General features: G+C 51.4%; 1 protein-coding gene across 2 annotated transcripts in view; it reads right to left on the bottom strand.

Annotated features, from left to right (window-relative positions):
• Positions 1-608, bottom strand: part of CBFA2T3 (CBFA2/RUNX1 partner transcriptional co-repressor 3) — an 89,704-nt gene extending 89,096 nt beyond the window's left edge. For both annotated transcript variants that reach the window (XM_039888649.1, XM_039888651.1), the window contains exon 1: positions 302-608. In XM_039888649.1, the coding sequence (XP_039744583.1) occupies positions 302-389 (88 nt within the window). In that variant the 5' untranslated portion in view covers positions 390-608. The remainder of the gene's footprint in view (positions 1-301) is intronic.
• Between the last annotated feature and the right edge of the window lie 23,703 nt (positions 609-24,311).

Raw genomic sequence — 24,311 nt, 5'->3', positions numbered from 1 at the left:
AGTCCAGGACCCTGCCCACCGAGGAGGACAGAGCCCACGCTCTCATAAGGGACTTAGCAGCCCCGCTGTTTAGCATCTGCCTCAAGGTAGGGCCCACACACCCAGCCTGGCACCTGCCAGGTCCTCCCTGGGCCACCTGCCCCAGCTGTGTGGGACTGTACCCTATGAAGAGGCTGTGTGGATGTCTGAGGTGAGTCAACACGGCAGGCTCGCGCCATCAACAGAGCTGGACAGGCAGCAGCTTGGAGATGTCACTCTCCAGCCACCTGTTCCAGCTGCTCCCCACCCCCCATTCCCTTACCTGGGCTGCCCTTCCTGGGACCCCGGGAAGCCGAGCAGCTAGTGGATGGCAGAAGCCCGCTCTCCAGCATAGGAGATGAGTGAGACATGGAGCTAGAGGTAGATCCCGGAGACTGAATCTTGACCTGGGCGCGAGGTGGGCAGCCCTCCAGGGGCCAGCAGGGGCCAGCACGGGGCCAGGGTCGAGCTCGGCTGTGAGTGCCTTTACCGACCTCAAGGGGCCTCGAGGGACAGATGAGGGGTCTTGGCCAGTCTGGGTTTCAGAGCTGACCCCAGACGGCTCTGGGCCTTCTAGCAGCCACTGCCTGCCTGCTTGGGGAAGGGGCGGGAGGCCGCAGGGGCTCATGTGATTCGGGGCGGGCTTGGGGAGGCAGGGGGCGGGGGAGGTCTCCCCGCAGCCTACAGGCGAGGCAGCCAGCTGTGTCACTGTGATAGTGCGGCTGGGGGACAGGGAAGCAGCCGTGCAGCTGTGCCCACCCTGCTTCCTCAACAGGAACCATCTGGGCCCAGCCCTGCCGGGCCTTCCCTTGTGGCCATTCCGGTCTGACTTCCAACAACTTCCTCCTACCTCCGGCTGGTGACACCCCACCCACTCGAGTCCTGGTGTGCTGGGTGTGTTTCCTCGACCTGGGTGGGGGTGCAGGTCAGCACATGGGGTCAGTGTCCATCCTGGCTGAGTCCCCCACCTGTCTCCCCACCCTCCTGGGCCTGGCCCTACCTTCAGCCAGGGGTAGCCTGGGGGCATCCTCCTGCTCCTACCCTCAGCCAGATTTTTCCTAGAGCCCCTTTCTTAGGGCCAGCCATCCATGGGCATCAACTATGCCCTTGAGCCAGACCTCAAGGTGGTTCCTGCTCTGGCTGCTCTGGCCAGCCCTGCTCCAGTCGGGGCTCCTCCCCAGCTGCCTGGGGCTCCTGGTCCCCACCCACTCTGGAAGCAGCGCAGAAGGGAGCATGCAGAAACGTAAGCACTTCCTCTCTCCCACGTCTTTCCCCAGAGGCCAGCCCTGTCTCAGTAGTTGGGGCATCCTTCTAGAGCCTGTGCAGGGACAAGACTATGTTTGTTCCTAGAAGGGGCTGCCACGTGCATGTCGTCCCTGAACACCCCCAGGGCTCATGTGGAGAAAAGGGTCCTGTGAGTCAGGCCAGCCCTTGGGCATCACCGTTGTCCTCATTGCCCCATCCTTGCTTCCTATGCTCTGACTCAGGGTGTCACGGTAGGATTCAGGATCTGAAGCCAACCTGGCTGCGCTTCGCTGGCCAGTGTTCTCCATGGTTGGTTCCCAGTGATCCTGACACAGTGATGGCAGTGGTGTCGGCTACCAGACTGTTTCCGGGAGAGGAGACCCTGCTCTAGAACGCTAAGCATGGTCTGCCACAGAGTCAGCATGCAGCAATGCACATGTGACTCTGACAGCTGGTATAAGTATTCTTGTCATTGTCATTGTTGTTGTTTTCTAGGCCGCAAGAGGTGGGGGTGGCGTATGGAGCCTGGAAGTGAGAGGTCTTGGGTCTGCACAACCCCCAAAGATGGCAAAAGGATGGCAACCTGGGTGGGGCAGCCCCCACCCCCAGTTCCAGGCAGATGTTCAGGTGGCTTGCACCTGTGGGAGCACCCCCTACAGATGGGCACTTCCACTTTCTTGACGAGGCCTCTGTCCTGCCTGGTTTTCTAATTAGTGGGGCTGAAAGAGTTTGGGTTGGAAAAAGAAGAAAGTTGTCTATGAGTGGGAGTGGGAGTGGCCCTGACCCCTTGGTGACCACTCTGGTGGTGCTTGCTTGCTCTCTGCTCCCACTGGGCAGGGCAGTTGGTGTTTGTGGGGAAGCGGACGTTGGCTGTGGCTTTTGGAGCTGGGCGGCCTGGGAGATAAGGAGCTGAGGAGGAAGCGGCTGCAGCTGGAGGGAGTGCAAGAGGGTGGGGTGCTGGGCTCGTCCCTCCTGGTCTTAGGGCTGCTCCCTCCAGAAACCATTACCCTTTGCATTGGGGGTGGGGAGAGGGAGCCAGAGATCTCCCCTCCTTTAATTCCTCCCCACCTCCCCCACTCTCTCCTTCCCTCTTTCTTACAAATACTATGAGGGTCCACCTAGGTTACACAAGTGCCCAGAAGAGCCCTGTTTCTGCTCTCTGGGAACCTGCGGGAGATAGATACTCAATCAATAAGCCCCAAGTAGATGTGGGGGATTTGGAAACTGTGTCTGAGGGATCGATTAGGAGCTATGTCTGGGGAGGTGGGAGAGCATTCCGGGTAGAAGAGCCCTGAGGGGGTCTCTCTTTCAGGCTTTCAGGAATCTTTTGGGTGGCCAGACAGCTAGTGGGAGACAGAAAGGGAAATGACGCTAGGTGGAGGTGGTCAGGGAAGCCTGCCAGGCTGGATTTTTAAAAAATTTCTGCATCCTCTACTAGCATGTAGAAGCCCCCATGACTGCTAGGCGGATGAATGGGTGAGTGGGTAGATGGGTGAGTGATAATGGATGGATGGAAGGGTGGATGAATGGGTGGATGAATGGATGGATGGATGGGTGGAAAGATGGGTAGATGGATGGATGTGTGGGTGGGCAGGGAGAATTGAATGATGATGATGAAATGGAATTGGTTAGATGGATGGATGGATGGATGGATGGATGAATGGATGTAGATGGGTAGTTGGTTGATAAATGAATGGGTGGATAATTGGATGGGTGGATGGATGAATGGATGGATCATTGGTTAATAGATGGGTGGATGGATAGATGATGGGAAGATGGAGAGTAGATAGATGTGTGGGTGGGTGGATAGATAGATGATGGGTAGATGGGTGATTGGTGAATGGATAGATGGGTGAATGGATGGATAGATGGATAAATTAATGATAGATGGATGGATGAATGGATGGATAGATGAATGAGTTGATAGTGGATGAACAAATGAATGAGCAGTGAATGGGTGGGTGGATGGATGAGTGGATAGATGAATGGGTTGATGGATGGGTGGTTGGATAGAAAGATATATGTGTGGATGACTAGATAGCAGATGAATGGATGGATGGATGGATAGTAAACTCGATGGATGGATGGATGGATACATGGATGGATGGATATGGATGAATGGATGGACAGATGAATAGGTGGGTGGGTGGATGGATGGATGGATGCATGCATGCATGGATGAATCAGTGAAAACACAATGCTATGCAAGTTTTATGCCAGTCCTAATTTACAGAGAAAGAAGTTACTTTACAGGGGTGACACAGCCACAGCCACAAAGCCACTGAAGTGGTATGTAAGTCACAAAGCAGCCCCAAAAGAGGTCATATGTTGAGATGTGGGCAGCAACATGTGTACCAAGCCAGGCCAGCACCCTCTAACCCAGTGCCTGAGAAGCAGCCAACCTCTGCTTCCAGGTCCCAAATGAGGTATGGCCAGACAGACACTGGTGAGCAACAGGGATGAGGCAGGAAAAAAACCTGCTCTTATGCTCTTGCTCAGGGCAGTACAAGTGAGGCCAGCCTAGGGCCGAATGCCTCTTCCAACACTCCCCAGCTCAGGGTGCCGCTGAGCAAATTCAGAGCCATGGAGAAGGTGCCATGTGTGTGCCTGGGTGAGTCTGAGAAAGGAAATGAGAATGCTAACAGTGGCAGCTATGACAGCAAAGCTCTCATTCGCTGAGAGATGACATGTGCCAAGAGCTTCTTGAGTTCTCGTTGAATCTGCTCAGTACCCAGTGAGACTGGAACTGTTAACTCCATCACTAAGAGGCTCAGAGCAACTTGCTCACATCACCAGCTGGTGCCTGAGCAGCTGGGGTTTGGGACTCAGGCTGGATCCAGGTCAGAACCTGGAGAGTGGCCAGGGAACAGGGTGGAGCATCCTGCTGCGATGATGACCCCAACCTTCCTGCACACAGCCCCTCTAGCCCCCACCCTTGATCTCTTTGCTCCTCACCAGCCCCCCACCTCTTTGAGCAGCACCGAGCTTAGGCAAAGCTGCCCATTCAGCAGACTAGGAAACCAAGCCTCAGAGAGGGATGCTGTAGAATGTTACCTCTGTGTGACCCAGCACTCCTGGGGGATGATGGGCCAGGCCCTAGCTAGCTCGCCTGACTGCAGAGCGGCATCTTCTGGGTCCTGGGGTGCTGTCCACCCGGCTCCCTTGAGCAGTCATGCTGCAAAGGGGGAAAGCCCCTCCCAGCACTTTCCCTTTGAGGAGCCCCAGGTGGAGGATAGAGTAGGGTGCGACCCTGGGTGACTGGCTCTGTCCGGGCTCCTGGTTTCTCTCTGACTCTTTGGGCTGAAGTTTCTCACGTCCCAGGGGGCCGATCTGCCTTGCCTGTAGAGAAATCGTATCCGACCCCCACTTCAGCGATCAACCATAACTATATTTTCTTTGAGTCCACAAGGCCATGAGCTCAGCAGACCTGGGCACAATGCATTTGATTCAGAAAGAACAGAAACAAGCCTCCTCTGGGCTTGGATGTTGTTTTTATCCTCCCCTCCCCCCTGCCTTTTTTTCCTTCTCCATCCTGCCTTGGGGGCGGGCAGCAATTTAAAAGGAGAGGAGATTGGCTCTGGTGCACCAGCCAAACTTCTAGAATGTTCGCATGATTGTCGTCAGCTTTCCTGGAAGTCAAGAGCCTCCTTAACCAGGCCTCGCTTACTCCCAGTTGGTGAGGATAGACTCCCAGGCTGCTTGAGGCAAAAATATGGCATATTGGGACATATTTGGATGTAAATATTTTCAGCTGCAAGAGTAGCTGGGAGATGAGGTCTTGTTCCTGTGTGTCTCTGTGGAAGCCGGGAATCCAGGCCATATGGTTCCTCTTCAAGCTGCCTCCTTTCCTCGTAGAGGCGGTGGCAGGGAGGGAAGCATGCACAGGACAGTCTGTGTCTCCACCTGTCAGGGGTTAGCAGCTGCTGGGGCCCCTGAGTGTGTTTGGAAGACCTAGACCCAGGTCTTAGCCCTGCCTCTTGTCAGCTGCCTTGTCCCCTCCCCGAGCCTCACTTTCCCCAACTGCTGAGTGGGACATGACCAAGCCTACAGCTCAGGTGTTGAGAATGAGATGGAGCAGTGTAAGGGGCTTGGTTCAGTGCCGGCCACTGCAAGTGCATGTGCCTGGAAGCCCCGAGGATTGTTGTTATTTTTTTCTTCCTCTCTTTTGGTTCTCATCCAGGCCAGGGGAAGAACCAGGTGTTCGCCTGTGGCCCCGCGGGTAAACCCAGTGGCCTGTCACAGGATCATCTTCTCAGGGGAGAAAGAGGATTCAGATGCCTCTCCTGGCCACACAGAGGATCTCAGAATTCCTGCCTCCTGCTCCCACCAGACTGAGCCTCCTTTAAACACAGGTCGAGAGATACTTGGGAGCCGGGAGACGGGAGCAGAGTCAGGACTCAGATTGGACCAAGGGATGGCTCCACTCAAGAACATTGTCTGGCTCCCTATGTCCCACTGAAGCAAAACCAAGTCTAAGTTCAGCATTCCAGGCCCCAAGCAAGCTATTCTCATGTTCATCTCCATTCTGTGGCTCCAGGCAGTTTTTATGAAATCCCCTCCCCTAAGATGTCTACCACCTTCTCCTGCCCCGCTGTCAGCTCAAGTGTCCTCTCGTAAAGCCATGGAATTATGGGTGATTTTAACTGGCAAAACCCTCAGGTGGCCCAATGCCATGGCTTCAGACTGGGCACATTAGAAAGGGCTCCTCTGGGGGGCCACAGAGCCTTCTCCAATTTCTAATGGGGAAATAGAGTCCCAGTTGGGGGGGCGGGGTTTAGTGACTTGCCAAAGGTCACCAGGCAGTGAGTGGCAGAGATACCTTGGTCTCCTCTTCTTTGTGTTCTACCTCCATCATTGGCCCCCAAGCAGGGCTGGCAGTGGCCCAGGTTGAACCCAAGGGTTCGTGGGCACAAAGGTTTGGATTTCCATTAGGATGCTTTTGGCTGCAAGTAACAGAGTATCCAGCTAACAGTGGATTAACAAATACAGACATTTAAAATCTGGCAACCTGGAAGAAGGGGTGCTAGATTAGGTGCAGCAAGTCAGTGATGTCATCAGGCATCCTGGCTCTTTCTATCCTTATATTCTGTCATCTCCTGTGTGCTGGCTTATTGCCTCATGGTTCCGAGATGGCTGCTGTTGCTCCAACTATAATGATTTCTGTCCACTGCTTTCAAGGACAGAAGAAAAGAATCTAGGGAGAAAAGTCTTTTCTAGAAACCCCCAAGCAGTTCCAGTTTACTGGCTACATGGGTCACATGGCTGCGCCTAGCTGCAAGAGAGGCTGGGAACATCCCATGTGGTCTGCCTTTGGGAGGGGATGAGCCCTTTTTGTGCACATGTGAGGGTAGGGATGGAGGACAGGGCTCAGAAGAGGCAAAGGTGACAGTACTAGAAAGAGGTAGAGCTTCCCTGAGGCTGTGGCAGGGCCGGGTTTAGGAGAGAAGGGTAGAGGCCTGGACCCTGCTGGCATTTAGCACCTGTGGGAGGCTGTGTGTGATACCAGGCCCCTAGCCTCAGTGACAGTGACCTGGGTTCTGCTGGGCCCTGGGGCTCAGAATCGGACCCTTTATGGTGGACCCTGAGCATAGACAACAAGTCTTAGGATAGTGGCAATGGGGTGCAGTGGCCTGTCTTAGAAAGGGACTCAGGGCAGCTCTGCTGGGACTTGACAAATGAAGCATATAACCTGGGACTAGGGAGCACGTTCATACTTGTAGAGTGAGGGTGTCCTTTTCTTCCTGGCAGAGGGTCAGGAGGCAGCAAACTCTCTGCCCAACAGACATACACAGTAAACCCTCAACTCCAGAGGCCTCTTGAGGAGGTGCTGTGGCATTTTCCTCTGCTTGGGGTGACCTCCAAAGCCTGGGCAGACTCTACCCTGCTGAGGGCTGTTGCCGGTGAAGGCTGTGTGCTGGATGCCTGCGGGAGCCTGGTATCCCCTCGGCAATGCCTTACTTCTGGGCCCTCCAGGAGGCCCATGTGACTTCACGTCAATGCGTGTCCATTGTTTGGTGCGTACTAAGAGCCCAGAAGAGATTAGCTTTATTATTTCCACTTAAAATCTCATTTATTTTAAAACGACATGTCTCTGAATTCTTCAGCTGTTCATTTGATCACCAGATATTGATATTGATATTTATGGAAGGCAGGCATGTCTGTTTTTCCATGACCTTGTCCCTAGCACCTGGGGCCATGCCTGACACAAAGTAGGTGATCAATAAGCACTTGCTGAATGAATGAATGAACGAGTTAACGAGCAAGCTGCAGCCTCCTCTGTATTGGCCCAGGAAGCCAAATGTGACCAGTGTGCATCTGTATTTGGTTCCACATGGCCCTGTGTGAGTCTTTTCTCTTGGGGTGCTCTACAGCCACCGGTAGGAACTCATTCCCCAGCGCCTCCCCATGGCTGAGAATCGCACTCGCAGCTGAAATCATGGGGACCCAGGAGATGGCTGCCCGATGCCTGCAGAATCCCATCTTCCTTATGAACAAGGGAACATACATAAAATACATCAGGTCTCACAGGACCGTCAGGGCTGGGGAGGGATGCAACACCGTGTGCTGGTGAAGGAAATGGCTTTGTGCTTAGCCAGCGGTGTCTGAGGACCTTGCGTGCATGGACGTGATTGGGGCAGACTCCCTGACGCCCTGTGCCTCGGTTTTCCACATCATCGGCTGGGAATAACAGGGTGTTGTGAGAGGAAGCCCCCAGTGCAGAAAGAGCCCTGGGCCAGTCAAGCCTGGTACTGCGGCTGACCCTTTGGACGACCTTGGCTGTGGAACATCTTCCTGTGCTGGGCTCCACACAGCACCTCAGCTGGCACCATCTCCCGATTCCCATTCCAAACAATTGCCATGGGGTTGCTGTCTGCATGATCCTGGTTGGAGCTCTGAAGTCGCAGGCTGCATCCGGCAGCCTTATCTCCGTTCCTGGGAACTTCCCCTGGGCCGGTGGCGAAGGTGGCCCCAGAGATACTAGGAGTGGGGGTGGGTGCTTTCCTGCCTGTGACATGATTAAGTAACAAAAGCAGTTGCCGGTGGGAAAATCAGCTGCGACACCCGCCATCTGGCCCTGCCCAGCCCTGCTCTGCCTCTCCCGATTTATCTCTCCTGGCCTAACCCTGCTGACTGCCCATTATCACTGCCAGGGTGGACTACGGATTGCAGTATCCAGCGTCTCTGTAAGAAGCTTCTACCAAAATCCTCAGCCAAGGTGCAAAACGAGAATCCTTCTCCAGAAGCACATGGAGCTTCTGAAACCAGACTCCCTGGTACTTGCCCCCTCCTCTCTGCAACCCCTCCCACCCCATGACAATCTCTTCCCACCCCACCCACCACAGGATGCTGTTTTGCTCACACCTGCGCTCTGTATGGGTTCACATCAGCCCCCAAGTCTAACCGAATCCAAAAATATTAAACTGGGGCCCATCTGTCGGCCAACTGATGAACGCAGATGTGCTCTGGATTTCAGAGGCGACTGGCAGCCAGTCAAGGCTGTTAGAAGAGGCACCTGCTGCCCTGCTCCCCCCACTTCCGCTGCCCCTCCCTGCCCCAGGATCCTGGCGGCCAAAACAACACCCTCCTCCGGAAGGGGCTGGCTCCTCCCTCCACCTGGGGCAGGACCCACAAAGAGCCTCACCCCACCAGCTGGGAGGCTGGGACCACCCTCCCCGACCCGGGGTCCAGCTGGGCCCCTTTGCCTTGAGCCCCCACTGTGGGCCGGGCCGTGGAGTTACAGCAGGAACAGGGCCAAGATTCTGCTCTAAATGGAGACAGACAGCAGCCTGGCACCAGGCACAGCCACCTCAGGGCATTTGCACCTGCAGTTGGGACACTCTCCCTAGGGGCCATGTGGCCCACTCTTCCACCTCCTTCAGATCTTTGCTCAGATGAGGTTGGGACTAAACAAATGTGACTGTTTTTATCTTGCTTTGAGACTCACATCAAGACCTGTCTACCTCATGTTATGAATGTCTTTACAGGTTTTATGTCAAGAGAGGAAGATAAAGAAAAAAGGAAGATGTTCTCCACTCTCCACTCTCCCTCTACCCGCCTCCAGCCTCCTCCTCGTTTCCTCCCGGCTGTGAGGGAGGACAGGGGCAGAAGCAGGAGATCAGAGAGGAGGCTGTGATTCAGGAGTCTGAGGATGGAGCTCGACCAAGGACGCAATGGTGGGGTGGAGAGAAGGAAGGGGGTGGAATCTGGATGCAGCCAGACGGAGAAACAACAGGACTGTCTGTAGATGAGAAAACTGAGGCCTGAGAGGCAGGGGCCTTGCCTCCTTCCCCCTGTCAAGTGCCCGCTCCCCGCCAGGCTCCTGCACACCAGCCTCCCTTGTAGTCACTGTTCAGTTGTTTCACTGTTCAGTTGCAGAGACAGCCAAGCGAGTGGTGGTCCCAGTTTCAGGAATCTGGATGACTGGGTAGGAACCAGGGCCTGCTCAGAGAGAGACTGGCCATTGCCGCTACATCCTGGGGACTCAGCCCATCACTGGACAAGAGGGGAGACCTGCGTCTAGGGACTGGGAGGATGCAACGGGGCTTGGTCCACCTGTCCACTCTATCTCAGCTCTCACCCTGGTTTTCACCGGGGCGCAGGTGTGCAGGGGCCTCTCACAGTGGCTATGGGGACTGTCAGTCTCTTTTTAGGCCACTTTCTTCTGTCCCTTGTCCCCTTTCACTAAACTGAGGAGGATCCTAAGGGCTGTGTCTCCTGGGCAGGAGACAGCAGATGTGGAATTCGAATTGAGTACCTCCTTCAAGTTCAGGACATCCGCACCCTCTGGTCCCTGATGGCTGAGATGTGGGATGCAGGCCAGTCGTGTTTTTCTGAGCAGCAGGGCCAAGTGCCCTGAGCTGTGTCCTACTAGCAACAGTCACAGCCGAGAGCCAATAGGAGAGGCTGTGAGCTGGAGGCCTGTCACAGTCAGTGCTCTTGCGGAGGGCCTCAAAGCAAGGACCCCTACGCAGTGATGTCAGGATCCCAGCTGTAACCCACTCCTCAGAAGCCTCAGTTTCCTTGTCTGTCAAATGGGAATCCTGGTGTTTTTATCACCAAGATCCGTGGCTTTCAATCCTTTTTGAGTACCATCTGCAGTGAGAAATATGTTTTATATCCTACCCAATATTTGCATGCTCGCGTGTGTTCTATAAATAACACGTTACTTGTATATACATGTGTATGTATGTAGATATAAAATTTGTGTGTGTGTGTCTGTATATACATATATATATATGTTCATGCTAAAAATTTGTAAAACAACACTATTCTTACCCTTATGGGTATAGCGATGCTTCTATTTTATGTATCTGAGCATTTCTTAAATCTTTTTATTGTGAACCAAACACTTTTGTGTCACTGTGGCCAGCAGCCTCTGGAGCCGCCATGTACTTTCAGCTTCTCCCACAGCCTCTCTCCTGACTTCTGTGATGCTCACTCCTCTGCTTTTCTTCCTCATTTAGTCATCTCTCTGTTCATCTCTAATACAGAGTATAGTTTTGTCAGTGTGTGACTGGGGCTGTGATAGCTTTGTTTCCTCTGTCCCATGTTGATGAGTGTAGCTGCTGTGTGTGCACGGTCCTCCCACCTAACATTACTTTATCAGAAGTTGCCTCTCTCTCTCTCTCTCTCTCTCTCTCTCTCTCTCTCTCTCTCTCTCTCTCTCTCTCTCTCTCTCTCTCTCTCTCTCTCTCTCTCTCTCTCTCCCCCTCTCTCTCCCCATTCCCCGGACTGTTATGGGTTTCCACTATTATAAGCACCTTCACAAGTGTTCTTGCATCTCCTGATGCACAGGTGACATGCTGAGTCCTAGGTTTGAGCTTCCCAGCTCTCATATCTTCCAGTTCATTCTATAGGATTTCACTATAAAAATACTAGTCATAAAACACACGCTGAGTGAGAGAAGCTGGTCACAAAAGGTCACATGTCGTGTGATTCTATCTACACGAAATGTCTAAAAGAGGCAAATCCATAGAGACAGAAAGTGAATTCGAGTTTGCAGGAACAGGGGGTTTGGGGAAAATGAAGAGCGACTGCCAATGGATGAGGCTTCCTTCTGGGATAATGAAAAAGTCCTGGAACGAGATGAAACCGCTCTGGGTGTGAGGATGTTGAAACATTCGTCAACAACTGCTCCACCCAGCCATCTGAGGACCCTGGAACCCTCATCCTGTTCCAGTCACCCCAATCCCTCCCTCTAAGACCTCTAAGACCCCCCCACCATCCAGCAACTAAAGGGGTGGTGCCAGGTTGGGGGCAGGGGAGCTCTGGAACCCTGCTCCAGCCTCACATTGACAGCTGAGCCTGTTCTGATGGTATGTGTGTGAGTGTCCTGGGGTTGACGTAACGAAGTCCCACGCACTGGGTGACTTAAACCGCAGAAATGCACTCTCTCACCGCTCTGGAGGCCAGAAGTCCTAGACCAAGGTGTCAGCAGGGCTGATTCCTTCTGGGATTGTGAGGGGGAATCTGTCCGGGCCCCTCTCCCAGCTCCTGCTGATTTGCTGACACTCTTTGATGTTCCTTGGCTTATAGAAGCATCACCCCGTCTCTGCCTCCATTTTCATATGGCGTTCTCCCTGTGCGTGTCTGTGTCCAAATTTCCTCTTTTTATAAGGAAACCAGTCATATTGGGTTAGGACCCACCCTGAATGATCTCCTTTTAACTAATTACATCTGCAATGACCTTATTTCCAAAAAAGGCTACATTCTGAGGTACTGGGGGGTTAAGACCTCAATGTGAATTATGGGGGGACTCAGTTCAACCCATGACAGTTAACTATCCAAATTTAACCCCTGCGCCAACCCCGGCTTCCTAGGGAGTCGGTGCAGTGTGCCGCCTGGGTAGGATTTAAACCAGCAAGACGGGCTCTTGTTCTTGGGGAGGGGGCTGTAATGAATGAGTTTAGCTGCAGCACGATAACCCGCTGCACCCCTGGTGCTGCTCTCCTGGCCTCTTGCCTTGCAGCTTTTTACATTAGTCTCACTCAAGTGGCTTGGATGGACCCCGGAGGAGCCGGTCACACCCCATTGGACCAATAATATGGGTTTTGAGCCTGAGTCAAAAGCAGCATTAATTGAATATGCCCCACTGATGCCCCTGACAGGTTAACTGATCTGGGCTGCAGCCCCGGATTCAGCAGCCCTGCCTGGCAGACCCCCATGTAGAAGGGTTCTGATCTCTTGCTGGAGCTTAGGAGAGACCAGCTGCTCAGTGACCTGCAGCATCCCCCTGAGGCCATGTGAGAATGAATTCTCTCTCCATCAGTGAAGCAGTTTGCATTCAATATGAGGACCAGCTTCTAAGGCCTTGTGGGGTCTGAGATGGGGCTGCTGCCAGGAGCCGGCCAGGATTTGAGAAGGTGTTAGCCAGGTTCCCCTGTCCTATCTCAGGCTACCCAAGATTCCTACAGTGGTCAGCTAGAGCAAAGAGGCGGACTGGCTGTTGTGGAATTGACCTCCAGCCTTTGTTTATGCCATTTCACCTGCCCGGACCACACCACCCACTGCCTGACTGTGAGGTCAGTGGGTAGGCTGGCCTCCCGGCCTCTGAAAGCCCGGTGGAAAGCTGACCTGTGTGTCAACAGGTTCCCCTTCCATTTTCTCTCTCCATCTGTCTCTCCCTGTCTCTCCCTCTGTCTCTCTTTCCCCATCTGCCTCTTTCTGTTTCTGTGTCTGTCTCTCTCCCGCTGCCTCCACTCCCCCTGCGGCACGTTCTCCTTCTCCCAGCTGTGCTGAAGCAGTGCCATTGCTGTATCACCCTTCTTCACTCTGACTGGCCACTGTTCCTCAGCCGACTTTCTCTCGTGAGAGAAACTTCCCCTCAGAGGCCCACGAGTGTCTATGTGTCTATAAGGCCCATGGGTGGCACTGTCACTGTTGTGCCCATTTCACAGATGAGGAGACTGAGGCCTGGGCAGTGGAGGCACCTTCTCAAGCCCCACATTGGTTGGTCACAGAGCTGGGGTTGAAATTCAGCTTTTTTAGAGCCAGAGCCTGCCCGCTCTCAGCTTTGTCACCTGCACTCCCTATACTTGATGCAGCCTCAAGCTGTCAATGGTGCGTGTGTGTGTGTGTGTGTGCGTGTGTGTGAGCCCTGAAGAGGGGGTTTACGGGAGCACAGAGTATCCACCCCTTGAGCTGCTGAATTCACTTGCTTTTTATAAGAAATTTGCCCCAACCGAAGAAAACTTTTCCAAAGTCATGATTGATTATGTTTCCTGGGGAAGGCTTTAATGAAAGAAGTGGAATACTACATTGACCACCACTGTAGTTGATTGTAGGGCTATGGATCCCCACTTTGTATACCCTCATCCCTGATGAGCATCTCTGCTGCCTAGGCAGCTTGCCTGGAAGAGGGAAAGAGATCCTGGTTACCAGGCTCTTCTTGGGTGTGACTGTTGTATTGTCATCATTAAAATTGGGCACCAAAGCATCATGAGGTGCTCGAGATCTCCTGAGGGTACACATGGGTTTCTCTGCCTTTGTCTCCTTATACTCAGATCAAGCCCCCACCAGAAGTTCTGGAACTGTTTTCGACCTAGCATGTCTAGCTTCCAAACAAGTAAAAAATATATATATAAGTCAGGCCAAAAGGCAAGAAAAAACAGTCTGAAGAGATCAAGCAGGCATCAAACCAGACTCAGACATGACACAAATGCAGTAACTATCACACAGGGAGTTTAAATATGATTAATATGTTAAGGGATCTAATGGGGAAAGTGGACAACATGTAAGAACAGACATGTGAGCAGAGAGATGCAAAATCTGAGACAGAAGAAAAAGGAAGTGCTAGAAATCAACACCATAACAGAAATGAAGACCGCCTCCAACGGGCTTCTTAGTAGACTCGGCAGGGCTGAGGATAATCAGTGAACTTGAAGGTAGGTGAACAGAAAATTCTTAAACTAAAACAAAAAGAAAAGTAAAGAAAACGAAAAACTAAGAGAACATCCAAGAGCTGTGAGACAATACTCAAGGTGTAGTATACACATAACTGGAATCCCAGAGGGAAAAGCAAGAGAGAATAGATCAGAATAAATATTCGAAGTAATAATGGCTAAAAACTTTCCAAAATTAATGACAGACACCAAACCACGGATCCTGAAAGCTCAGAGAATACTAAACAGGATAAAAACAATACAACAAAAAACACACCTAGGTATATTATATTCAAACTGCAGAAATACAAAGACAACAAATCTCAAAAGAAGCCAGAGGGGAAAACTTACGTATGTAAGGGTAGGCATTACACTGGGTTTCTTGTCAGAAGCGATGCAAGCCAGAAGGAAATATTTCAAGTGTTGAATGAAAACAAACAAACAAACAAACAAAAAACATGCCAACCTGGAAGTCAGCAAAATTATTCTTCAAAATGAAGGAAAAATAAAGACTTCTTCAGACAAACAAAAACTGAAGAATCTATTACCAGCAGACTTGTCTTGCAGGAAACATTTAAATAAGTGCTTAGGCAGGAAGAAAATTATAAAGGTCAGAAACTTGGGTCTACAGAAAGAAAAGAGCATCAGAAAAGAAATAAATGAAGGTAAAAATAAGTATTTTATTTTTCTAATTCTTAATGAATCGAAAAGAACTGTGTAAAGCAATAATAGTAATAATGTATTGGGTGATTATAGCATATGTATTAATGAAGTGAATGACAGCAGTATCACAAGGGACAAGAGAGAGAAATCGGCAATACACAACGGGAGGTACTTGCAATACACATGAAGCAGTATAATGTTATTTGAAGGTGGCTTAGGTTAGTTTAAAATATATATTGTAAACTCTAGAACAACTACTAAATTTTTAAAAAGTATCATTGATATTCTAGGAGAAGAGATAAAAGGAATCTTAAAATACTCAACTAAAACCAGAGAAGTCAGGAAAAGTTGGAGGAGGGGGATCAATATTCTTTAAAGGAAGAAATAGTGTCTAAAGTCTCTATCATGCATCATCTCCAATATTCAGTATACAATAACAAAATCACTAGACATGTAACGAAACGGGAAAACATAACCACCGTCAATAGAAAAATAAGTTAGTAGTAGTAGAGACTCATATGATTGAGATATTAGACTTAGTAAATGAAGACTTTAAAGCAGCTGTTACAAATGTATTCAAATGCTTAACAAAAAAGATGTTTATAATAAGTGAATGATGATATTTCTCAGCAGAGAATTGAAAACTAAAAAAGAAAGAAGTAGAAATTCTAGAACTAAAAAGCACATATATGAAATTAAAAAAAAAAAATCACTGGATGGGATTAACATCAGATTAGAAACCATAGAGTAAAGGATTTGTAAACTTGAAGACAGAGGAATAGAAATAAGCTCTTCTAAAGAATAGTGATTTAATAAAATTAAAAAAAAAAAACACTGAAAACAAAACCTAGTGATCTATAGGTCAATGGAAAACCCTAATACGTGTATAATCAGAGTCTCAGAATGGGAGGAGGGAGCAGTTGGGGCAGAAAAAAAAAATAAATAATGATCAAAACTTCCCTAAATTTAGTGAAAAGCATCAATTTACAGATCCAGGAAGTTCAATGAACCTCAAACAGAATAAATAGAGAGAAAACCACACACGGGCACATCATAGTCAAATTGCTGAAAGCTAAAGAAAATCATGAAAGTACCCAAAGAAAAAGGGCACGTTACAGCCAGGGGAACATAATCTTCAAACCTGATACCCAGTCCCATATGTCCATCCACATGCTGCACCCCAGACTTCCTTGTCCCCAACCTTCGATCTTTTTTCCTTCAAGGCCCCTAACCAGGCCAGGCCATTGTCCATTGCCCATGAGTTCATGCTTACTCTTACCTTGAGCCAGTCCTCTCTCCAGCCTAAGTGGATGACTAGGTACAGCACTCAGAGCCCTTCCTTGGAAGGATTCTGCTCACCGCTGTCTTTGAAGGTGACTCCTTTAGTGGGGCTGTAGTGCAGCTGCTGGCCACTGTCACCTCACAGCAATACTTTGGTCCATTTGAGTACCTCCCCTGTTAGCTGATCATAACAGCCCCCATGAAGCCTTCGATGCATACTGAGAGAGGGATGCCAGTAGATCATGTGGGAATCTGCTTCCTCATGTAGCTTTCTGCTCATGCCTAGTCCTCGATATACCACTTCCACGAAGGATGACTGATGACCTTATTACATGGTGGGGTAGATGCAGCCTTGCTCATGATGGGCAGCTCTGGCTGCATTGTTGCTTGATGTAACTGGTCAGTAGTTCTGTTTTTATCAAGACCCGGCATCATGAGGGAGCTTCTTTATCAGTGGGATGTAGTTCTCTGCTGCAGAAGGCGTGCCCTTGCTCTAGAACTCTAGGGGTCTGCATTTCTGTTCTCCTGTTGGAGATTGCCATGAATACCACACAACATCTTTTCTCACCACAGATTCCCCTGTACTGTAGGACACACAAGGCCATGTGGTCATCTGCAGGACTGCTTACACCACAGCCTGGACCTGCTGCTGAGCCTTTCCCTGACTGGGCCCCTCAAAGCTGGCATCATTTGTGCCCCCAGAACATGGTCTGAGCCCTGCAACACTCTTCTCAAGTGGGAAATAGGCTGTCTCCATATCCCCTGTGCCTGACTAAGCCCTCCTTCTGAGTGGTGGGACATGCAAGATGCAATTATTTATTCTTTACTCTGGAGGGGGGCATCCTGACACATCCCAGACAACCTGATTCTTAAATTTTTCTCTGATGTGGTACACCCTTGAATTTTTGCATGGTTTATCTTCACCCTATGGGGTGCATAAATCTTACCCAGGCTTCCAATGTGTGCTTCTTGCTCATCTGGTCCAGTTAACCTGATGTCATTGCTCAATGGACAACTGTGATATTCTGCTGGGTATCCAGGTGAAATAGACAGTGGGGCTGGAGAGTTACCATGGACCTGGGGCAGACCCAGGACTCATACTGCTGTACACACCTGCCAACCCTCCTTCCTGATGGAAATGAAAAGAATCCTCATATGCTAGGTAAGTGATTGCTTACCATGCAGTGGGAGCTACACCAATGTTCTCCAGCAAAGATGCCATGGCAGGCACATTATCTACAATTTGGGACACTTGCTTAAATGTGTGCGGTCCGCTGTTATCCGTTACTAACAATCTGGCTTTTGTAGGGACCAGACTGGTGGGTTAGATGGGGTAACACAGGGCCACCCCTTGCATTCTCTAAGTCTTTGATGGTGGCTCGAATCTCGGCCATTCCCTGAAGGTGATATTGTCTTTGAGTTACTGTCTTGTGAGAGGTGGTGGCTGCAAATTCAGAGACTTCCACTTAGCCTTCACCACTAGGAACCAATGTGAAGACTCTGTACCTCCCAAGCGTGTTGACCCAATTACACATTCAGCCACCAGGGAGATGACCACTGGACCCCCACGTGTCCTCACTCTCACTTGGATCCCTGTTTCCCATGACCCTCTCACCGCGTGCTCCCTTTCCTCAATGACTGGACACTTGATAGATGGCCTGTGGGTAAGATCTGTGGGATTCAAGTGGACATACTTGCTGTGGCATGGCAGGGCCTTCCTTGTCAAGCCCAGCACTCCTTCTGTCATTGGCTTCTGAATCTGAGAACTGGCTAAGCTTTGAAAATTGAGAAGAAGAGTATTACTCATTTGATAGGAGGGCAGCAGCTCTCAGGCCCCTGGTCACCCATCCTCATGAATTAGCAATACCTAGTGGGTGTGCTGTTCTATTAACCTCCACAGCTCTCTGCAGCTGAGCCCTTCCTGCTGCTCCAGCCCGTGCCTATTGCATCGCTGCTCCCACCTGGCTTCTGACAGTCGGGTGCCCACCTGCCCTCTGTTATTTCAGCTCCTATAGTAGTCCCTGTAGCTATCAGGGAAGCCAGTTCTGGGAACCATCTCCTCTGGCCGGCCAGCCCATGAGAACAGCTATCACTGAGCTTTTCTGGGTTCTGGTGTTCTTCACCTGTGCCTTCTTTGTCACTGCACACGGAGCATCCTTGGCTCCCGCGGCCCTCCCTTGGGGCCTTTGATGCCTTTCTGCACCATCTACACAGCAGGTATGACACTTCGCCTGCACTTGGGGCAACTTCCGTTTCTCCCTGCTTCCCAGCACCCTCCGACTGGAGGAGCACCAACTGCCTTCTGGAGTTCTCTCCAGAGTGACAATCTTGTGCTGTGGAGTCACATTCATATTGATCAACTCTATCATCCCATTTCACTGCATCCCAAAGCCTCAGGGTCTAATCCTGCCTGGCCTCCAGCCTTCCCAGCACCTGTCAGGCAGACCCCACAGCTCCTTGCCAGGACTTCCCTCCCTCAGCAAACCAGGCGACCCCCAAAAGTGGACTGGCGTCTGAGCCAGGAGGGGAGGTGGAGAGGTCCAGGAGTAGGCACCATATTGGGGGGGCCCTGCTCGGTCTTCTGGGAAGTCAAAGGTCCCCCTTAGTCCAAACAGGTATCTTCCTCCGCGTGAGACATGCCTGCTATGCCTCCACTTCGGCCTCTGACCACACCCTCCACTCAGAAATGGTCTTCCTGCATATCTATCTCCCTTCTGGTTTGCATAATTGTGAGAAACTAACTCAATAAATGTTTGTTGAGCACCTACTGTGTGTCAGGTGCTGTTCTATGCACTGGGGACACAATGTGAGCAATATCCCCATGATGGGAGACAGAAAATAAACAAAACAAGCAAGTGGGATCTATACCCTGCCAGGAAGCAATAAACTCACAGAGAACATTGCAGCCAGGAAGGGGAGTGCGGTGCAGAGAGTCAGGGGGCTTGGCTGGGGTTGCCCAAGGAGCACACACATTGGAGCAAAGATATGAAGGAGGTAAGGGAGGAAATAGCCCAGGTAGAAGGCACAGAAGGAACAAGGGACCTGGGACAGGAGGTGGCTTGGTGTTCATGGCCAGTGTGACTGGAACAGAGGGAGTGAGGTGGGTGTAGGAGATGGGGTCAGAGATCACGCGGGACCACAGAGCTTTGCAAGGGAGAAGCTGTCACCAGGGTGGAGCCGTGAACTGGTCAGGCTGGGACAAGGGGAGCAAGGCGGCCAAGAGTTAATGGTGGCCTGGGCCTGGTGGTGCCAGGGAGAGAAGAGGCTGATTCTGGGCTGGTTAAGGTAGAGCCGACAGATGGGTGTGGGGGATGTGGGGGATTAGGGTGACACAAAGGTACGTGGGAGGACGGGCTGCCCAGACGAGATGGGCGGGTGGAGGAGGATCGGGAGCTTGCCCACCTGTTCATTGGAGACTCCTGTTGGTGAGATGGCCCTGCAGTGGAGCTCAGAGTGGCCGGGGAAGTTGCTGGGGGAAGGTGGTAGCTAAGCCATGGAGGGAGCGGGTGTAAATGACAGGGAAGAGAGCCAGGGACCAGGTCCTGGTCATACAACTTTGTAGGGGCAAGCAGAGGGGCTGGGGAGCTAGGAGTGTGGTATCCGGGAGGCCAGGTGGCAAAAAGTGTTGCCAGAGAGAATGAAAAAAGGAAGGCCAGGGAAGGCAGATGGAGGCTCAAGCGTAGAAGCGGCAGCTGGTCCTGGCAGCACACCTTTGCCAGCTTGCTGGCTTCTGAGCCATTGGCTTCAGCTAAGCTCCCCTTTGGTGGGCTCCCCACCTGCCGAGCCTGAGCCCACCCCACAGCTCTGAAGTCTTGGCTGTAAAAATAGGTGCCACCTGGAAGAGAAGACAGATGGGAAGCGGTGCCCCCTGGCCACCGGCATCCTGGCTCACAGCTGGCCGGCCTGGCAGCTCACTTGGCTGGCAGCGGGTTGGGCAAGCCGGGGCTGGTTCTCATGTGGCCCATGAGGTCCCAACACATCCCTGGAAGAAGAGGAGCCTGGCAACATGGTATGCTAGCCCCAGGGTGGTCCCAGCCTCACCTCTACTGTCCACACTCAAGAACTGGCAGTGGAATATGAACCTCATGGCAAGGCCATCTGGCCTCATGCCAGCCTTTCTTCTCACTGCAGATTCTGCACCTTTTAGATCCTCCAGGTAGCACCCACCCAGTGGGGCCATGTGAGAATAGAGGAGTTAAACTTTGCCAGGTGCCCAGTGCAGGCTGGGGGTGTGAGTAGAGCTTAGTAAGCGTAGCGATTATCGCTGTTCCCAGCCCACTGGCACCTTCATCTTCTCACCTCTAGGGACCCTCCCTCCACCTGACTGCCATCCCCTCCCCGCCTGGCCTCCCAGCAAGGCCTTTGGTGGCACCCCTGATGGCGGGTGGTACTTCACCAATGACTACTCCCTGGCTTTCCCTAGACAGGATTACAGCTCAGCCCTGCTTATGACTCCAAGGATGCCCCTCCTTCTCTGGGGAGGGGGATTCGTCCTGTTTTGGTGTCAGGTGTGGCCATGTGGTAATTTGGCCAGTGGAGTGTTGAGAGACTGACATTTGCCACATCCAGCCAGTAGCTTTGGAAGTAGCCAAAGGTCTCTGCTGTCAGCTTACTCTCATCCATTTATGTGAGAAGTGAATGTCACCTGTGGAGCTGTTCCTGTGACCCGGGATGAGAACATCCACAGCCCTCCCGTCACTGCCAACACGTAATGTGAGCAAGAAATAAATGTGTGTGGTTAAAAGCCACAAAGCTTGGGGGGTTGTTTGTTACTGCAGCAAAGCCGACTAATACACCAAGGAGTATAAGCTTCCTTCATGTTACACTGACACTTGTTAAAATCAACTTTATTGTGGGGTAAATAATACAGTCAAATGCATGCATTTTAAGTATATAGTTCAATACGTAAACCTCTGCATTCATTTCTCTAATCAAGATAGAGAACATTTCCATTACTTCATACCTCCTTAAAATCAACTCTCCTCATTCCCCAGCTCGGTCACCGATCTGATGCCTATCATTATGAGATAAGTTTTGCCGTTTCTGGCGCTTTGCACGAACAGAATCGTGCACTGGTATCTGGCTGTCGTGGCGCGTCACCATGTTTTAGAGATGTGTTTGTGCTCTGTGTCCCCGGTTCATTCTCTCAATCGCTGAGCAGTATTTGAAATGCAGTATCTCAGCATTTGAACACACCACACTGCATTTATCCTTTCGTCTGTTGATGCGCATTGGGTTGTTTCCAGTTTTTTTTTTCCTATTATGAATGAACGGAGCTGCTATAAATATTTGTGCACAAGAATTTTTGTGGATGCACATTTTAATTTCCTTCAGATATATCCCTGTGAGTAGAATTGCTGGTTTTATCACAGGTATATCTACTTTTATAAGAAATTTCCAAACTCTTTTCTCAAGTAGTTTTGCAAATTTTACTTTCCCAGCAGCACGTGGGAGAGTTCAAGTAGCTCCACATCCTCACCAGCATGGGATACAGGCAGATTTTGTTTTGTTTTGTTTTTTGGTCTTCCTAAAAGTGATAGTCTATTAATGTTTTAATTGCTATTCCCCTGATGACTAATGATGTTGAGAATCTTTTTATGAGCTTATTGGCCGTTGGTATGTTTACTTTTACTGAAGTGTCTTAGTGTTTGGGCCACTTTTTATTGAGTTGTTTGTATTTTTATTATTGAGCTGTAAGAGTTCTTTATAAATTATCAATACAAGTTCTTTTTCGTATATATGCACTGTGCTTATTTTTCCCTCGGCTTGCTTTTTCATTTCCTTAATGGTGTCTTTGATGAGCAGATGGCTTTACTTTTGATGAAATCTGATTTATTGGTTTTTTTCTTCCACAGTGAATGCTTTTTGTGTCCTAACTAAGGAGTTGTCACTGGCAGGTTTTTCTCCTGCGTTTCCTTCCAGAAGTCACATATCGTTAGCTCTGACGAATCGGTCTCTGACCCATTTTGTACAAGCCTCCTTCCAGGGGAGCCAGGCTTAGGTGGGGGCCGCTTTCCTGCACAGACACCGGTCGTCTCAGTCTGGTTGTTAAGGAGACCTTTTGTTATCGGGTTCCCTGGAGCCTTAGTGAAAGTGAAGGTGCAGACGCTGGCACCTCTCCCCGCCCTGAGCACTGGGTCTTCCTCGTCACATCCAGCCTGGGCCCCTGTGTCCACAGCTCGTGTGCTAAGAAGGATAGTCAGCACCCTGGGTCTTGGCTATCTCGCTCACTGCCTGAGTGTCCCAGGACCACAAACTGGGCATCTTAAAACAACAGAAATGTCTTCTCTCACAGCTCTGGAGTCAGAAGATGTTTGGGTGGCCCAGCCGAGTGGCCATGGGAACCTGGTCTGGGCTCAAGACCCGGGGACAGAACAGCTGGGTCAACCCAAGAGGTGTTTGGAGGTGGAACCAGTGAGGCCTGATCACTACAGGTTAAGACTGGGGCAGGAGGCCGGGGCGTAGGGGGAGGACTGGGGCAGGAGGCCGGGTGTAGGGGAGGACTGGGGTGCAGGCCGGGTGGGGAGGACTGGGGCAGGACTGGGGCAGGAGGCCGGGGCGTGGCCTGGTCTGACATTGTTTCCCTGGCAGGCCAGGGAAGAAGGAAAGTCGAAAAGGTCTAGAAGTATGGTCTGGTCCTGGGAATGAGGAGTAGAGAGGGGAGATCCCAAGGGCGTTAGCCAGGGAGGCCCCTGGGGTAAAACAGGATGAGGAGGGAAGGAAAGGGCCGTGGTGTGTGAGGGCTCAGGGTGGAAGGAGGGGTGGAAGGCTGGGAGGAGAGGACGGACAGGGTCTCATAGGAGGTTCAGGCAGGTTTATGTTTAGCTAGCAGAGCAGGAAGCCCCAAATCCCAGCAGATTGACCAGGGCTGAAGTCTGCACCCCTGCTGGAAGAGAGGGATCGGCCCCCAGCTTCTGCTCCCCATGCTTGGTGGGGGCGTCCACAGCAGAGGGGAGGGAAGGAGGAAGGCCTCATCTGAGGTGAGGGGCAGGTGGGTGAAGCTGTGGGTCGCCCAGTCCTGGCCTCTCTGCAGAGCTGTGATTGTGGCTTCTTGCAGTTTAGACAGAGCTTAATTGAAGTCCTGGCTCCTACTAATTATGTGACAAGGGAGTACAAGCACTTTTTATTAGTTAATGAGGGCTTTTCATTTAGCAGCCTAACAGCCTCTAATTGTAAAGGAGCCCTGGCCTTTCCCTGTGCACAGAGGGCTGCCCCTGTGGCTCTGTCTTGTCCTGGCTGATAGGCATCTTCCAGCTCTTGGCCTCAGTGTTTCTGGCTGCACTATGGGTTGACGACAGTATCCGTTGAGTGCCGGATGCGAGGAAGCAGGTGGTGGCTGAGGGTGCAGTCCTGGGAGCTGTCATCTGTCTGTCAACACGATTGCTAGGCTGTGGGAGGCCTGTTCAGGCCACGTTGTTATCGTCCTATGTGACCCGGACGTCCTTTAGCTTCTTTTAGGCTTTTCTATCTCCCACCTTCTCTGAGCCTGTCATCCTGGGCCTGCTGTACCTCTCCTCCTGCCACCCAGTGTGCTCCTGGTACGGGACCCACGTGTGTGGGAGAGAGGAACCGGAATGGGGGCAGCTACTCCAGACCGCTCCCTGTGGCCTCCCTGGGGAGCCTTCTCACTGGGACCCCAGTGGATTAACCCAGGAATAGTCATCCTTTCTGACCTGTCTGCTCTCTCCTTCACATGTCTGCCATCCCAGCCAGATGGACACCTCTCCAAATGTCCCCGCCCCCAGGGGCACCTGCGTCCTAGGCTCAGGCATTTCCCACCTCCATCCAACCCAGGGATCCCTCCCCTCCAGCTGGGGTGTTTCTCTCTCGCTCCAACCACTTATGAGTACCCTGCTCTCCCCCGCCCAACCCAGATGCAATCGCCCAAGGCCTTGGTCCAGCAGTGCCCTCGGGCCTCTGGGTGTGGGGATAAACCCATACGGAGTGGCCTCCTCAAGTGGCTGGCAGCTGGCGGGAACAATGGCTTAGCCACCTCTGTGGCTCCCGGTGGTGAGGCAATGCATCATTTCCAGCCTTGACCTTTCTCTTTTTAGTGACAGACACCACATCGATCCCCGCCAGTGCCTAGCTTTTCTATTCTTCAGCATGAAATCCAGAAAATAACACATCCCGAATGGCACACAGCCTCCCTCCCCACAGACTCCGATTTCTGCTCTTTAGAAGCAACTATAGCTGTTTTCATCCCAGTCCCTTCCTGGGGTG

This window comes from Pteropus medius, unplaced genomic scaffold (assembly GCF_902729225.1).
Source record: "Pteropus medius unplaced genomic scaffold, Ma_sr-lr_union100, whole genome shotgun sequence".
NCBI classification, from domain to species: Eukaryota; Metazoa; Chordata; class Mammalia; order Chiroptera; family Pteropodidae; genus Pteropus; species Pteropus medius.
This window is presented reverse-complemented; position numbering and strand designations above follow the sequence as displayed.